We start from the raw sequence: 17,700 nt of genomic DNA, 5'->3' as shown, positions 1-17,700 counted from the left end.
GATACTGGTCATTGCATGTACTGTACTCCTACGGGCTGGGGCAGCAGGGAGTGTTGGGCGGGAGGAGTAGGACGAAGGCCCTACGTCCTCCCGGCGGGGGCTCCTCACTGGCAGGTGAGTTAGTAGGATACAACAACAGCAATCTGGGAACCCATCGTCAAATAAAAATAAAAAACAGCACCCCCAGCGTTTTTCACTTTTGCATTTGACCCCGGGGGGGGGGGGTGATTAACTAGACCTATGCGGCTGGAAACCGGCGTTTGGTCTCTGCCCTCAGCCCTCCACTTCCGGTGGTGCGCCTATGTTGTCATTCCCACTAACCATATTTCTCCACGGAACACCATTTCTCCAAAAGAACATGGATGGTTATAAGCCCACTTGTTTCTATGATGAAAGAACAAGTTAAAATGTTACTATCTTTCCGTGGTTGTGTCGGCTCCGAGGACGCTATTGTTAAATTAGTTTCGGTTTGTGTCCAGTGGGAAGCGAGCGCACAGATGTGAATCCCGCCCACTACATTTGATTGGGTAAAGCGCGGCCTGCTTCCTGATCTGAAGGCCCGCCCACTTGTAGCCAATGTGCATAGGTTCTCAACGCGGCTCCCGACAGATTCAAGCGCAGCTCTGAATCTGTTCTTGAGAGATTACAACAACAGTGACAACACAGAAATGTGTGTGGGGAGGAATTAATTTGCATAACGACTTAACTGGGTAGAAAAAGTGGGTACAAAAGTAATTGGCTTCTCAAAATAATAAATAAACATTTACTAAATGAACTGTAATCAGTGACACTGTCTTCATACTGTGGGAGAGGGTGGCTGAAGATTCAACATTCATACATTGTACGGTGATGAGTCATACAAATATAGGTTTGTGTGTGAGATCTACCAATAGACAGACTATAGTCTAAACCAGTGGTTCTCAACCAGTGGTCCGGGGACCACCAGTGAGGGGGTTCCAGCCAGGTGGTCCCCAGCTAAATGATGTAGAGTTGGTAACCAAATGGACCCTTTTTAGGTCTTTGACCTTGTTAAATTATTGTTAAACATCTGCATTACTTAATTAAAGAATTGTTATTTTTATCAATGTTTGCCTGTTATCTTTCCTTTTGGTACCAACATCAATACAGCATGGATGGAATTCTGGACAAAATCCTATCCAACGATAACAAAATATTCTACATCTTGGGTCTGAGGTCTAAATCTCATCAAATGGTGGTTCCGTGGCTCAAATGCCGAATAAATAATGGATCTTGATATGAAAAGGGTTGAAAAAACACTGATCTAAACGTGTGGCTCTTCTCGTCCCTGTGCCCCCTTGTAGGACAGTGCCACCATGCAGTTCTGTGCCAACAAGCTGGACAAGAAAGACTTCTTTGGCAAGTCGGATCCGTTCATGGTCTTCTACAGAAGCAACGAGGACGGGACGTAAGTGGAGCCACTCCTTCTTCTCATTCCACAGTTATCTTCTGAAGTGTCAGGTTGAAAGGAGAGCGTATACTGTACTGCCAATGGACAGCAGCTTTGAAGAAGCTAGGCCCTGTCATCTATGTATCAATCAGTGATTGATGATGATGAGGCAAATGGAGGCAGATTCAGGGCCGTTATTTTTAACCTCAGTTCCTTTATGCATATTTTCCCCAACTCTGAATTTTTTTGTAGGTTTATCTGATTTCAGATTTCAACACCGACTGCATCTGAATCCCTGTCCGTCCTTTTAAAATGTAGACAAAGCGGGGACTCACAACTCACTTTTTTAATGCTGCAAGTTTGTATTTGTGACAAACAGCAGATAAGACGTTTCGACCCTTTCTGTCTTTTTCAAGTATATTCATATTAGGGGTGTGCCGATACACTAATTTCACGAAACGATACGATACGATATTGGGCTCTCAACTTCGATACGATTTTGATACGATACGATACGCACTTTTTTATTATGAAAATATATGGGGGAGAAAAAAAGCAAATGTGCAAACAAATAATTCTGTTTTTGCGTTATTCAGACATGCAAACTTGTAGCTTTTCAGCTACAATAGCCGTTTTGAATCCAAATAGGGCAATAGTGTGACACCTGACCCGATAAAACAACAACATGTTGGCCTAGACCGTGGCGTCGCGGTCTAGGCACCCTGGTTGAAAATCCTTAATAGCAGTGTGCCGCGGGTTCGCGTCCCGTTCCCGTCGGCCTTTCCTGCATGTCTTCCCCCCATCTCTCTCCCCATTCTTCCTGTCAGACTACTTTCCCTGTCCCTCTCCAAGAAAAACAATAAAAAATTACCAAAAACAAATCTTAAAAAAAAAAAAAAAAAAACAACAACATGTTGTCACCCTTTTCACCTCGGGGCTGTTTGCATGCCTGATTATTATTATTGTAAAAAAAATATCGATTTTTCAAAACGATATATATTTTTTTCCAAAGCGATACATATCGTCACGAAAACGTATCGCGATATATCGCGGGGCGATATATCGGCACACCCTTAATTCATATACTTGAAAAAGGCAGATAAAAGACCAGAAGGGTCAAAACGTCATATCTGCTGTTTGTCGTAAATCAAAACTTGGAGCGAATCATTACCGTCACTGCAGGCCGTTCGTTTATTCCTCTGTTACCCAAAATTCCATTTGTTTTCACCGGAAGACGGAAGCGTTTCAAAAAGCGTTCTTTTAATTGTTTTATACGATCTGTGGATCGTTTCTCTTAGCCAGTGGAGCTTTAGTTACCGTGAGCTGTGTTTTCTTTTTCTGTTGTTTTTCGATCTTCAAATCTTCAATCTCTTAAAAACAGCGTGAGTTTCCTTTTTGTTATTAGCGCTGGCCAAACAGGAAACCGGTGCATTTTCCGGCCGGATGACGTCATTTTCGCGGGAAAGGCACCCTGACAGCGTTCAATAGAAAATATATAAATAAAAGGCTTTCGGGGGTGAAATTCATGGAGTGGGTGTTGTGAAACATTTGCCACTCACAAAAGATATACAATTTAACTTTAGTTCTATTGAAAAAGTTACCTAGTATTACTTTAAGTAAATCATTTAGTAGTACCTTTTCCACCACTGGGCAGAAGTGAAGGTCAGATAAAGGCCAAACATAATACCAATATATGTAATTCTACCACAATCCCTCCTCCCATCCCAGCTGTTCAGCAGTGAGATGAGTCACCATGGCTCTGTGGAGGAATTGACTTCAGAGCCACAGTTGCAATATGCATGATGCAATGACAGCTGGGCTCTCAACCTCTTTACTGAGCGCTGAACCCTGTCTCACAGGTTCAGCCAGAGTACCCCCCGTATGATTTAAATGTTTGATTAAGAGGAATAAATGTTTTAATTGTGTTTTTTTTAAAGTAGGCTACACACTTTTGACTCAGTCTCACGCTTGTATTAGAATTATAAATCATTACAACCACATTTTTTTGTACAGCCTTAGAGATGAAGCAAGGACCCCCCCACTACATATTGTATATCATTGTGTTGCAGATTAAACTTTTTCATCGATTTCATAGATAGCTACTGTACAAAGACGTGTTTGACAGCAATATCATCATCGGTGTATGTTGGACACAAATGGAACCAAATGGACCCTTTCGAGTCCATTCAATTTGGTTCCATTTGTATCAAACTGGGGGGGCCTTGAAATGAAAAAAGTAAGGAATCACTGGACTAGAGGAAAGTGTAAGTGTATAGAGACTAGAGAGACAATGGAGAGGTGAGTGAGAGATGGGGATTAAATATAAAGGAAGGACTATAGTGAGTGTCCATAGGGAGGCATGGATGGGAGACCGGAGGAGAAAGAGTGAGAGAAAGAGACAGGAGGAGGAGAGAGCTGCTGGGTGTCAGGAAGAGAGGAGTAGTTACTGTTCTCCTTCCCCCCGGGGTGCTGACACGCAGAGCTTAAGGGTTTGCGCGCACGGACAAACATTCTACTAACAACAACACCACATCCCACTTGACTATCTCTTAATGACCGCATAGGAGAGCAAACACTGTGGGCAATTAGTGTAAAGAAACACACTGAACCAACAGGGAAAGAGGGAAAGAAATCCTCCCACTTTTTCATAAAGCAAGAGAAAAAAAAGCCCATGTAAAACAAACCAAAAGGGAATAGAGTAACAACTTCCCATTTGGGCTCATGCAATCCCACTCCCAGAGTGCCTTTTTTTCAGCCTCTCGAGGGAAACCATCGTTGTGGTGGTGGGCCTTATTTTAACCAGAGAAGCTTTCGCAAGTGCCTCCTTTCTGCCCGCTAGCGTTTATATGGAAGAAGTGGTTAGGAAATGGGTCCCCACAGACGTGTTTAAGGGCTGTTGTGGGTGGGTGGGTTGTGTGAGATATGTGGGTTCCAAATGAGTATGTGGAGGGCCAGCTAAAGGGCTCAGGGCTGGAGGCTGGTCAGTGGGGCGTGAGTAATCCGGCGGCTTTGGATAAAAAGGTGGGGACAGGCCTCGTGTAGCTCTTTAAGCCATTAAGACCGGGAACGCATCTGTGTCATTTTTTTTTATATATATTTCGGCTATTCAAAAATAGCAGATATACAAGCTCATAGCGCGGCACAGAGTGCCGTGCGCTATGAGCTTGTAGATCTGCTATTTTTGAAAAATCGTGAACTTTTGTGCAAATCTTTCAATATATATATATTTTTAAGCGAACATTTTTTACTGAAATCTTTGCTTCTGGAGATTTTTGGAAAAAAAACTTACTGTATGTTGCTATAAATCACTGGTTTTCAAGCTTTTCCATGTCAAGGACCCCCAAAATGATATGTATTTGGCCGCAGACCCCCATTTCAAAATGTTTTGTTCCAGGGACCCCCCAGAAGCAAAGATTTGAGTTACAAGTGTTCACTTTAAAATATATATATATTCAAAGATTTGCACAAATTCTCAAGAATATAAAAAAAATATCCAAATAAATCTAAAAATGACACAGATGCGTTCCCGGTCTCAATGGGTTAAGCGGATATGTTGGAGGCGTTGAACCTGCGTTTGTGTGTGGCTGGCTTGTCACAAAAGCAGCGGCGGGCCATCAAAATCAAGGCCACATGCAAATGATCTTCAACAGTGAGGTGTTGGAAGTCATGGGCTGATGCGTTGCCAGGTCCTAAAAAAAAAACACAACAATAATGAACCAAACAGGGCACAGCGCTGTTTGATGTGTTGTTGTGTAGAGAGTTCACAACTGCTGTGTTGAATTTCAATCCGTTCCCTCGTTCTCTTTTTCATTATTCATTATATACTCCCCACCTCGCCGAGTCTGTCTGTCTTAACCCTTTAGACCGCGGGAAAGCATCTGTGTCATTTTTATGATTTCTTCGGCTATTCAAAAATAGCAGATCTACAAGCTCATAGCGCGGCACCGAGTGCCGCGCTATGAGCTTGTAGATCTGCTATTTTTTTGTGAAAAATCGTGAAAATGTGTGCAAATCTTTGAATATATATTTTTTAATCGAACATTTGTCAAATATTTTGTTCCAGGGACCTCCAGACGCAAAGATTTGAGTTAAAAATGGTGTTTTAAAAAAATAAATATGTATTCAAAGATTTGCAGAAAATGTTCAAGATGTTTCAAAAACTGCAGATCTACAAGCCCGTAGCGCGGCACTTACAAGCTTGTATATCTGCTATTTTTTAATAGACCAAAGATTATAGCTAAAAATCTAAAATGACACAGTATGCGTTCTCGGTCTTAATGTCTTAATCATTATGTGTGCCCAAGCTTCCTTTAATATCTCTCTTCTCGTTCCTGATAACGTCTTTGCAATGCAACACCCACTCACTCACGCACGCATCTGTCAAAATCAACAATTCATCGTTTTGCTTTCTCAATCCTTTCCCTTTGGCACGTCACAGGTTTACGATCTGCCATAAAACGGAGGTGGTGAAGAACACGTTGAATCCCGTGTGGCAGTCGTTCACCATCCCCGTACGAGCCCTCTGCAACGGAGACTTCGACAGGTACGTCTCAACAAACGCGCCACCTGGTGGTAGGGTTGCCAACAGTCCCATATTAGCCGGGACTTCCCGTATTTGAGCCAAAAGGGCCGTACGGGACTTTGTTTGTCCCGGACTCCGGTGTAAAGGGAAAAATAAAAAATATATTTCTGTTTGCGCACACTGCAGTGTGTCTGGCTGCGTGTTTGTGTGCTGTATGCGAAGGGCGCTAGGACCGCTCAGTTGACAGGGCACTGAGGGCAGGCACAGTGCTCGCACGCGTGCTTGTGTGTGTGTGTGTGTGTGTGTGTGTGAGATTTTCTCCGGTGGGAACGGCATCATTGTTTGTGTGGCATGTCAGCCTGTTCCCAACCCTAACCCTAACCCTAAAACCGAAATAAAGTAACAAAAAAAGTAACTTTAACCGCGGGAAACCCGAAAAAAATCGCGCGCGCACAAGTGTCCCGTTTCTCCAGTTCTGGATGTTGACAACCCTACCTGGTGGTCACTCACTGTGCTGTGATTTATTTCACTTTAATTTAGCCAATTAACCACTTTCAACTGTAGTCCCTATTTTTGTGTCAATACTGTAGACAGAGAAAAATAAATCCCTAAATGTACATGAACTACGAAAAAGGCACACCTACAATCTGCCATTTTTAATCATTTACACTGTAAGATCTTTACACACTTGGAGGCCTGAGCTGGCACGTATTTCGCATCAAACTATTCATAAAGTTGATGTTGACTGTTCATAGAGGTTGACACCTTTACTCAAGGTGAAAATGTGGTCTTGTTCTGATTCTGAATAAGAATTGTGTCGCTTTATCAGCGCCTCATCTTTGCGTTCTGTGTGGACGTACACTGTAGGCCTACTCAGTTAACGTTTAGTTTAGCTTTTTTTGGGTGAATTAATCACACAGGGAAAGACGCTCCCGGTGTGTAAGGATATTAACCCATTGAGACCTGAAGCCGATTCTACATGTCTCCTAAATCTCAACAGTATTCTGAAAAACGTATGTTTCTATATCAGTGGTGCTCAATCTTTTTCATGTCAATGACCCCCAAAATTATATGTATTTGGCCGCAGACCCCCATCGAAATATTTTGTTCCAGGGACCCCCAGAAGCAAAGATTTGAGTTAAAAATGTTCGCTTTAAAAAAAGATATATAAATATATATATTCAAGATTTGCACACATTTTCACGATTTAAAAAAAATAGCAGATCTACAAGCTCGTAGCGCGGCACTCGGTGCCGCGCTATGGGCTTGTAGATCTGCTATTTTTGAATAGTCCAAAGTGTAAAATAATGCTTATTAGCTCAAATCTAAAAATGACACAGTTCCAGGTCTTAATGGGTTAAAGTGGTTATGTTTTATTTTTCCTTTTTACTCAACTTTAGAAGAGAGGAGAGAAAGAAAAACAAGGGGAAGATGAAGATAGAAAAACTAGTGAATGTTGAGTGGTGCGGTCTGTCTTTCTCCAAAGTGTTTCTCTGTGTTGTACTGTATGCGCGCAAACTGCTGCTGCTGCTACAGAACTGAACGTTGCTTGTTGTTTTGTCTAGAGACTGCAAAGAGCCTGATGTGAAAACCTGGTGTACTTTGAGAAGTGGCAGAAAAGATTGGCAGACAGAGTAGCAGGCAGACAGACAGACAGACAGACAAACAGACAGGAGAATGGTTAATGGAATTGGCGCCCAGCCAGAGGAGAATGGCCAAGTGAGATGTAGTGTCTTTAGTGGGCTATTGGTGCTAGCCAGCCTAGCTGTCCAAGATGAACACTTCACCAGCACACTGTCAGTGCCAATCGCATGCAAACAGGCTGAGATGTTTATCAGGGGTATTTACTGAAATGCCCCTCGTGCACTCAAACATGTACACAGCAGACGCAGCCACACACACACACACACACACACACATCATATCCAAGTATAATGCAATTGGCTAGCATCCGGCTTGTAAATTGAGGCTATATAGGAAGTGTGACAGTTCATATGAATGGCCTGTAGTCTTGCTGTTTCACCGCTGTTTCACCGCTGTTTCACCGCTGTTTCACCCCTGCTGGTTGCAGAAGCAATTAGGCTTCAAGCAGATGGGTTTTTACTTCCAGTCGCTAGTTTAAAGTCTTCTTTCGATCACCATGACGTGTGTGTTGGTAAATGATGGTCCCATTTATTTTAAAATGAATGATAAAGTATAGGGTATGTTTCTAGGGTTTCTACTGGTTCTACCGAGTGAAGACCCGCCCTCGCTGCGGTTTCAGCCAATAGCATTAGTTTCCCTTTGCATTTCGGACCGGATGTCAACCGGCTTCATTTACAGGCTTCATTTACGGTCTGTAGAAACCAATGGCGTGACGCTGTCCATTTTATTTGATATGTGAGTCAATATTTGTATTGACATTTTTTTTAAACTGCACTGCCAAAATGGATAAAAAAGTTTTTCCATCGTGGTTAAAACATTCAAACACACTCATTCAAACAGTTAGACGACAGCAGTGCAAAATACTAGAATGTTACTGCATGTACAGTTTAAAACAAATCATGACAATAATTAATGAAGGAAGTGTGACAAGCTAAGCACTGAAATACAGCATTTGGAAAATCTGTCACGAGCTGTCATAAGAACAGCAGGTGAAGCGTACGCTGTGTGTGTGTGTGTGTGTGTGTGTGTGTGTGTGTGTGTGTGTGTGTGTGTGTGTGTGTGTGTGTGTGTGTGTGTGTGTGTGTGTGTGTGTGTGTGTGTGTGTGTGTGTGTGTGTGTGTGTGTGTGTGTGTGTGTGTGCGTGCGTGCGTGCGTGCGTGCGTGCGTGCGTGCGTGCGTGCGTGCGTGCGTGCGTGTGATCGATACTTCCTCAACACCATCTGTCTATAATTTTTTTTTTTAACAGCTGAATTTTAATTATAAGTCTTAGACTCTGATCTTTGCAAATTACATCCAGCAGCATCTCCTGCCGTTCCTCTCACAATCTAAGCCCATGGACACATAATCCCCTGCATGGAACACAATGAGAAAACCTAGAATTTCCTCGCCAATAATTCAAGATTCAAGATCCACACACATGGTCACAGGAGCTTGTCACATTCTGTGGTCAGATCACCGAAACAAGATGAAGTTCCAAAAACTCGGAACATCGGACATTTACCACTTAAGCCTATGAAGATAGCCGATCTATACGATGACGCCAAGGTGCGGAATATAGGCAACACCAACTGCAGGGCTATTGGATTGCTGCCATCCACTCCTTCCTATAATCCACCATCTGGATCCAGAGCTCTGCGGTGTTTCTAGCTCCGCTGCTGTTTTTTGGCCAGTGTTCTCCCCAGAATAGGCGTGCAGGGTAGTTCAAGTGATTAATGTTGTTTGACATATCTGGACAAAACACTTCACCTATAATGACCGGCCCAAAAAATATAGGGACACCATGCAGGGTGAGAGTGGATAATGTGTGTGTTCCAAAATGTGTTTGGCACCACTTCAGTTGAAGTCTTTTACCTGATGAGGTGGACGTTTTTTTTTTTCTACTTAACTAAAATGATCAATACTGCATTGTAGAAATGCAGTATTGAGTAAGTACAAAAGTATTGCTATCAAAATGTACTCAAAGTACCAAAAGTAGAAAGTACGCATTATGCAGATGTCCCATTTCAAGTTTTGAATTGTATACAAATCATTTGAAAATAGATCTAAAAGCTCACAATGCGACACATTGTGAGCTTGTAGATCTGCTATTTTCAAATGGCCGAAATGTGTATAGGGCTGAAGTGTGTAATGTATATTATGTAATATTAATCAAAATCTACAAAGTAACTAGTAACTAAAGTTTTCAAATAAATGTAGTGATCCGAGATGTAGTGGAGTAGAAGTAAAAATATTGGAAGTTGTAATTACTCAAGTAAAGTAATAATACCTCAAAATTGTACTTAACTCTGAGTGCCAAAAACGAGTTATCCCGAGTTAAAAAAAATAAAAATAATTCAGAACCCAATATATCGTGATCCAAAGATTTGCTGCTCCATTCACTTCTTGTTTAACTTTTCTTTTTTTCTTTAACTTTCAAAAAATTGCTGGCACAGTATGAACATATTTTTTTAATTTCATTGGCACTGAGAGAGTTAAGTACAGTACTTAAGTAAATATACTTAGTTACTTTCCACCACTGTCTGCAGGCTATGCTTTCCCTACCCGAACATGCAGTTTGCTATATTACCAGAGACAGATGTTTCCTGTCTCCTTCATATGCTGCCTACCTACATGTATCTAAAAATAGACACTATCTGTAGGGAGAACACCAAATGCCTCCTAAAGCCTTGCATCTCATTGACAGAAAGTGGTGTTGTGCAGCAGGCACAGGAAAGAGTTGAGGTTCTCTTGTGCCTTTATTGAGTGTGAAACAAGCTAAGAGCCTGCAAACTGAAGGTTGCCAGTTAGAACATTACAATTGCTTGACTTGTTCACTATAGGCATCTCCCTGTCTCTCCATCTCTTTAGTAAAGAGAACATGTAGTACTTTCACAGGTCAGGATACCACGTTTATCCAATCAGGAGAGAGAATTCAAACTGGAATACAATAAAAATTCAAGCTGATAAATTATCTTTGGGCTTTGACTGCATCTTTATGCAATCTTCCTGATTGCATAACATGTTAAAATGAAAATGTATTTTCTGTTCACTAAAAAGCTTGAGAGAGTGTTTGTTCAGTACTGAACAAACACTCTAGCAGAGGTCTTCAACGTTTTTCAGGCCAAGGACCCCTTAACTGTTGCATTCATGTTAATTAATAATATGTTCAGACATTTAACCACTTAAACCCTATATGCTTCGTAAGCTTGACCTTCGGGCCTGTATTCGATCTGCTCCTTTTTCCCTCTACACCAAACCTCTTCGCCTAAAATAGCAGATCTACAAGTTCACAATGTGTTGCAGTGCGATGCGTTGCGATCTTGTAGATCTGCTATGTTCTGCAAATTCTCCCACCAGAATAGGGATGCTATAGGGTTCAAGTGGTTCATGTAATAAATACAAAAAAATAAGTTCCTATCACACAGACATTTGGCAGCCTCCCAGTAGTAACTCTGAGCTTGTAGATCTGCTATTTCCAAATAGCCTATGTATAAAATAGGGCTTAAGTGGTTAATGTATGTTTCATAATATCATAATTTATATCTGAAAAGTAAGTAGTTACTCAAGTTTTCAAATACTTGTAGTGGAGTAGAAGTACAATATTTGCCTCTGAGATGTAGTGGAGTAGAAGTAAAAGTGTTGGAAATTGGAAATACTCAAGTAAAGTTCAAATACCTCAAAAAACGTAGTTACTTTCCACCACTGCCTATATAGCTGTTTTATTTCTCCACCTGACACTTCCTATTGCAGAAACGTTATTTAGTTTCTTTCCAAAAAAGAAAAAGGATTGGGTTGCAGTCTGCGGAGCAGCTGTGAAGAAGACAGAAACAATAATAGGAAAGTGTAGGGTGCTGATGAGAGAGAGAGAGAGAGAGAGAGAGAGAGAGAGAGAGAGAGAGAGAGAGAGAGAGAGAGAGAGAGAGAGAGAGAGAGAGAGAGAGAGAGAGAGAGAGAGAGAGAGAGAGAGAGAGAGAGAGAGAGAGAGAGAGAGAGAGAGAGAGAGAGAGAGAGAGAGAGAGAGAGAGAGAGAGCGAGCGCACATGTTCGCTGTCCATGGTGCTTAAGTACTCATATCTATAGTGTACAGTGTGATTACGGGGTGCATGTTTACGTCTAAAGAGCACATTGTGTTCTGATTGGTTGCTAAAACGGGCCTCCAATTGGCAAAGGGTTGCCAGCTGTGAGACAGAAACAGAAAGTACCAGACGGTTGTATAGCCTATATTTGGCCAACGTTACATGTGTGTGTGTGTAAGCCCGTGACGGGTTGCAGACAAAGATGAGAAGAGAAGGAAACATCTCTCTCACACATCAATTATTGTATCTTCTCTGTCGGGTGATAACCTTGTACTGTATGTAAAACAATTTAACCCATTAAGACCTGGAACTGTGTCATTTTTAGATTTGGGCTAAAAAGCATTATTTTGCACTTTGGGCTATTCAAAAATCGTGAAAATGTGTGCAAATCTTTGAATATATATATTTTTAAAGTGAAAATTTTTAAATTGAATCTGGGGGTCCCTGGAACAACATATTTTGATGGGGGTCTGCGGCCAAATCCATATAATTTTGGGGGTTCTTGACATGAAAAAGATTGAGCACCACTGATATAGAAACATACGTTTTTCAGAATACTGTTGAGATTTAGGAGACATGTAGAATTGGCTTCAGGTCTCAATGGGTTAAAAAGAAATGGAAACAAAGAACATGTCTCTACATAGGTAGTTATTATTTCAATCAGAGATCAAGTTTCAGAGGTCAAGTTGATTCAAACAAAACAAAAAAAATTGAATAAAAGATAAAAACATTTTGGTGATTTAGACTCTGTTAACATGTACCGTATTACTAGTAAGAGCTTTTAATAGGGAGAGAACCCCCCTCGGAGTCTAAGATGTTGTGTGGTGGCAGTGTAAATTAACCTCCTTCCATCTCAACTCCAGGCAATAGGCTCTATGCACAGCAGCCATTTTGGAGAAAAATGGACCACTTCCTTCCAATTACCAATGATACTAATGAAGGCTCTGTTCCATTCTGGTCAAACAGAGTCAGGGTGCTGATATTGTGCATGTTGGCTCACTAGAAATACTAGTGGGTCTCAAAGTGTGGTCCAAGGACCCTCATGGTTCCTTGAGAGGGTGTAACTCTGAGAGTGTACAAATGGAACCAAATGGACCCTCCCGGGTCCATTTGGTTCCATTTTTACACTCTCAGAGTTATGGGGGTCCTTGAAATTAAAAAGTTTGAGAACCACTGTGCTACTAGCCTGGTAAACCCTCCCTCCGGAAATCTCATTTCCATTTGATTTCAGGAGTGATTTCCTGGAATCAAATGGAAATGAGATTTCCGGAGGGAGGGTTTACCAGGCTACTGTGCCACACTAAATGGAACAGAGCCAGGAAGCAAGGAAGGGGCCCAATTTCTGTCCAATATGGCTGCTGTGCATATAGCCTATTCAGACTTTTAATGAGGTGGGTTGGGGATGGAGGTGGGTTGGGGATGGAGGTGGGTTTGCTCCACGCTTGTTGAAAAGAGAAATGACAGGATCAGAGGCAGTGACATTTAAAGACGGAGCCCAATTGCCTGATTGGTACATTCAGTCACAAGCTCTTAATACTACTTTAATACTTTTCTTTGTTATAAAACTAACAGACAGACTTAAGCTCTTTCTCTCTCAATCTAAAATAACAAAAAAAAAATAGTTCAATGAGCTTGTCGACTAAACTTGCTACTTACAGAATTTGCAGTATTTGAGTTCACAGTATTGTCTAAGTTAAACATTCAAGTCTGTCTTCTGTTCATTCTCTCCTTGTTCTTTGCTCTCTCTCTCTCTCTCTCTCTCTCTCTCTCTCTCTCTCTCTCTCTCTCTCTCTCTCTCTCGCCCTCCACTCTCTAGTTTGAGAGAGTGGAATACTAAACTGTACTTTTGTTTTTGAGTTATGTATACAGTGTGGTATTTATTTATTTTGTTTATTATTTTTGTTTATATCCGCACTGGGAAAATGTTTAATTTTGGTCTAAATAATCCCGTAAGGGATGGGCTGTGAAAGGCAGCCGGACATGAAATTAAATCATTCATCCATATTTGAAACTGTAGTATGATGAAGTAGGGCATTAAATTACGAAAATACGTTGAAATTATAGAGATACACGGTTTCTACCCAATTGTTTTTTTTTGTATTTCTTGTCCATCTTTGGAGTTACATCATGTCAAGGTAACTACACAACCAAAACCTCTATCAAAGTGGTCTTTCCCTTTAAGCACCACGGACAGCGACATGTGCACACACACACACACACACACACACACACTCACACTCACTCACTCACTCACTCACTCACTCACTCACTCACTCACTCACTCTCACTCTCACTCACTCTCTCCTCCCAGTGGTGGAAAGTAACTAAGTAGCTTGTAGATCTGCTATTTTCAAAAGATGTTTTATACATTTGAAAACTTGAAATGGACATTCTGCGTAATGAGTACTCTGTACTTTTGGTACTTTAAGTACATTGTGATACCAATACTTTTGTACTTTTACTCAAGTAAATGTTTGATTCTGGACTCTTACTTGTAAAAGAGTTTTGATACTTCTACTTAAGTAAAACATTTGAGTACTTTTTCCACCACTGGCGACGGGTGTGTGTGCCTGTCTCTTAGCCTGGTTCCAGACGAATCTGCCTTTGCAAAATTGCATGCACTTTAGCCCTCGGCAGATTAGGTCTGGCCCCCCTCCATAGAGAATGTATTTCTCCCCCGCAGAGGTTGTGCGGGACCAACCAGGGCCCAGTATTCAAATATGGGCGGGCTTATCAACAAGGAAGCACTGCTCTGATTGCTTCGTACAAGGAAGCACTGCTCTGATTGGTTTAAGTCTAACCAATAGAGTCCGTTTGGATCTTTTTGTAACCGCCCCTTGGAAAAAAAATCGATCGTGGATAGGGACCAGACTAATATCCACGCAGTGTGTCGTGTGATATTGTCTGGCCACCCGAGGCTACCTGTCTCTCTCCCTCTCCCTCTCTCTCTCTCTCTCTCTCTCCCTCTCTCTCTCTCTCTCTCTCTCTCTCTCTCTCTCTCTCTCTCTCTCTCTCTCTCTCTCTCTCTCTCTCTCTCTCTCTCTCTCTCTCTCTGGTAGCAGGTGGTGGTTATATGGTTATATTTTCCTTAACTTAATAAAAGCTGAATGTGGAATTGTTTCATGGCAGGCATCATCAAAGGAATGGATTCTCCACCTCTTATTAACATGCAAGAAGAAGGCAGGTGACTCACTAACACATTGGGTGTCTATTTCAGTCCCTCGCATAAAGATCACACAGACCCACGTCTGTCTAATGAAGGCTGTAGAATTGTCATTATGTCAAACGCTACGTCTATGTGTCTCTGTGACACACGCAGCAAATATGAGCCTCAATTACAAAGGATGAGTCACGTTCATTAAAGGTTCCCTTAACCCTTTAAGACCGGGAAAGCATCTGTGTGTCATTTTTTAGATTTCTTTGGCATTTCAAAAATAGCAGCTGCGCTACAAGCTCGTAGCGAAAATGTGTGCAAATCTTTTGAAAAAATAAATATATATATATATATATATATATATATATATATATATATATAAAGCAAACATTTGTAACTCAAATCTTTGCTTCTGGGGGATTCTGCTAATGTCTTCTAAATCATAACAGTTTTCTGAAAAAGTACTGTATGTTGCCAGTGTCAGTGGTTCTCAAATTTTTTCATGTCAAGGACCCCCAAAATGATATGTATTTGGCTGCGGACCCCCATCTCAAAATATTGTTCCAGGGACCCCCCTCCCCCAGAAAGATTTACAAATGTTCCCCTTAAAAATGTATATATTCAAATATTTGCACTTAAAGGACGACTTCACCCATTTTCAACCTATATTCATACAGTATAATAGGTCCTCACTAATGCTCATGATAAAATTGTACAATTGTTTTCTACTTGGTCTGTGTCTCATAGGAGGGCTGTGGAAACCCGTCTACCAGCGACATCATCGTTGGGCAGGATTTTTTTTCCAACAAGATTTAAAAATGTTCATTTACATTTTTATTAACGCAAGAACAATGGCTTCTATTATTGCATTGCAACTTTCCAGGAATAGAAAGCCTTCCGTTTCTATTGGCTTGGATTCCCTATCGATGATGTCACTGGTAGACAGGTTTCTGAACAGTCCACAGACCTCCTCTGAGACACAGACCGAGTAGGAAAAAAATGGTACCATTCTATCATGAGCATTAGTGAGGACCAATTACAGTATATGAAGATAGGTTGAAAATGGGTGAAGTCGTCCTTTAATGGTCAAGGTTTTTCAAAAATAGCAGATCTACAAGCTCATAGAGAGCTTGTATAATTATCTGCTATTTTTGAATAAGTATAAAATATGGATAAAGTGATTACACAAATGCGTTCCCGGTTTGAATGTGTTAAAAATAGCCTCAGGAATGATCTGTGGCAGATTAGCTTTGGAGCGCATGATGTTCTGAGTGTTCCCAGGGACCACCCTGGTAAAAAGTACACAAGTATTGGTATGTACTTAAAGTACCAAGAGTAAAAGTACTCATTATGCTGAAGGTCCCATTTCACAAGTTTTCAAATGTGTAAAACGTATAAAAATCCTTTGAAAATAGCGGATCTACAAGTTCACAACCCGTTGCACGAGCTTGCAGATCGGCTATTTTCAGGCAAAGTATATATACTGTATATACTGTACTGTTTTGTAATAATCAAAATCTACAAAGTAACTAGTAGTACTAGTAGTTTTCAAATAATTGTAGTGGGGTAAAAGTACAATATTTGCCTCTGAGATTTAGTGGAGTAGAAGTAAAAGTACTGAAAATTGGTAAATACTCCAGTACCTCAAAATTGTACTTGAGTAAATGTACTTAGTTACTTTACACCACTGCATTTACCCAACCACAGCAGCGGATAGAGGGTATAATAGTCCAAGTTTGAAGAGTATTGTGGAGTGGTAATGGGGTTGAAAGTGCAGATTGATTTGAAAAATAATATTATTTGTAAGGGCTTTCAAGTGGCAAGTTGAGAATATGAGTCATCTGCCGAGCAATCTTTTAAATACAAGAGGCTACCAAATGTATTTATTTTATTTAGAAATTGACTGGAGGATAAGATAAGGCCCTTGAGATGCAGCATCTGGTTTTCGAGAGGGTCCTCAAAAGCACAACAACCAGGGGGTCACAACACAAAACAAAACAAAACAAGAAAACAGTCCAACAACACATCATCCTCTTCCCATCGTTCAAGTGTGCTTACTGTCTATCTTCTAAGTTTGATTTTCCGACAACATAGCCAGTGAATAATGCATTTCTTAGTCCCGGTCCTCATGTCCCATGGTGTGGTTTACTGTAAATCCTCAGATAAATCATTTCTGTTCAATAAATGGACATGCCAAATATTTTTCTACCCCCAAAATGTCCCTAAAGGAGCTTCATATAGTACCCACATATCCCTATGTATTCCAAAGGGACGGGGTAAGAAGCTCAGTCATCCAGGAGAGATTTGGAGTAGAGCCACTGCTCCTTCATGTGGAAAGGAGTCGGTCGTGGTGGTTAGGGCATCTGACACGGACACTTCCTGCCTGGGCACTTCCCCAGGGAGCTTTTCCTGCCATGCTGGCCCTCGAACACCTCGGAATCCCCCAGTTATATAGTTAACTAATGTGGCCTGTGAAAGGGAAGCCAGCTGGAACTGCTTCCTCCGTGGCTGAACTCCAGATAAGTGGTGGAAGATGGTTGGATGGATGAATATGTTATAAGTTTGATCCTCTACAGAGAACATCCACGAAAGCAAAGATGCCAATCACTTCTTCACTGACGGGACCTTCAGTGACGTTGGGTTACGGAAAGCGCTTGTTTTGCATCACTCAATGATGTCCCTGCACAACTGTGACCCAGTACAGTGGTTTGAGACACAAGTAGCCCATGGTCATTTTCCCCCCTTCCCCCCTACAGATTATGAAAGGTACAGAATGTAAGCTTTGAAATGACATGTCATTCATTGAAATCTGAACATATTTGAAGAAGATATGCCCATTTTAAACTTTCTGAATGCATTTAGTGAGGCTCTATATTAATGCTTTGGAGAAACTAGAGTGCTAGGCATTTCATGGGTA

At 41.2% G+C, this 17,700-nt stretch overlaps 1 protein-coding gene across 3 annotated transcripts in view; it reads left to right on the top strand.

Moving 5' to 3' along the window:
- Positions 1-17,700, top strand: part of cpne5b (copine Vb) — a gene marked incomplete at both ends in the record, with an annotated part of 280,331 nt that overhangs the window by 207,889 nt on the left and 54,742 nt on the right. For all 3 annotated transcript variants that reach the window (XM_084061233.1, XM_084061232.1, XM_084061231.1), the window contains 2 exons: positions 1,323-1,426; positions 5,847-5,951. In XM_084061233.1, coding sequence (XP_083917359.1) covers positions 1,323-1,426; positions 5,847-5,951 — 209 coding nt within the window. The remainder of the gene's footprint in view (positions 1-1,322; positions 1,427-5,846; positions 5,952-17,700) is intronic.

This window comes from Gymnoscopelus microlampas (assembly GCF_963454915.1).
Source record: "Gymnoscopelus microlampas genome assembly, chromosome: 7".
NCBI lineage: Eukaryota > Metazoa > Chordata > Actinopteri > Myctophiformes > Myctophidae > Gymnoscopelus > Gymnoscopelus microlampas.
The sequence above is the reverse complement of the archived record's forward strand: the minus strand, read 5'-3'. Positions and strand labels throughout refer to the sequence as shown.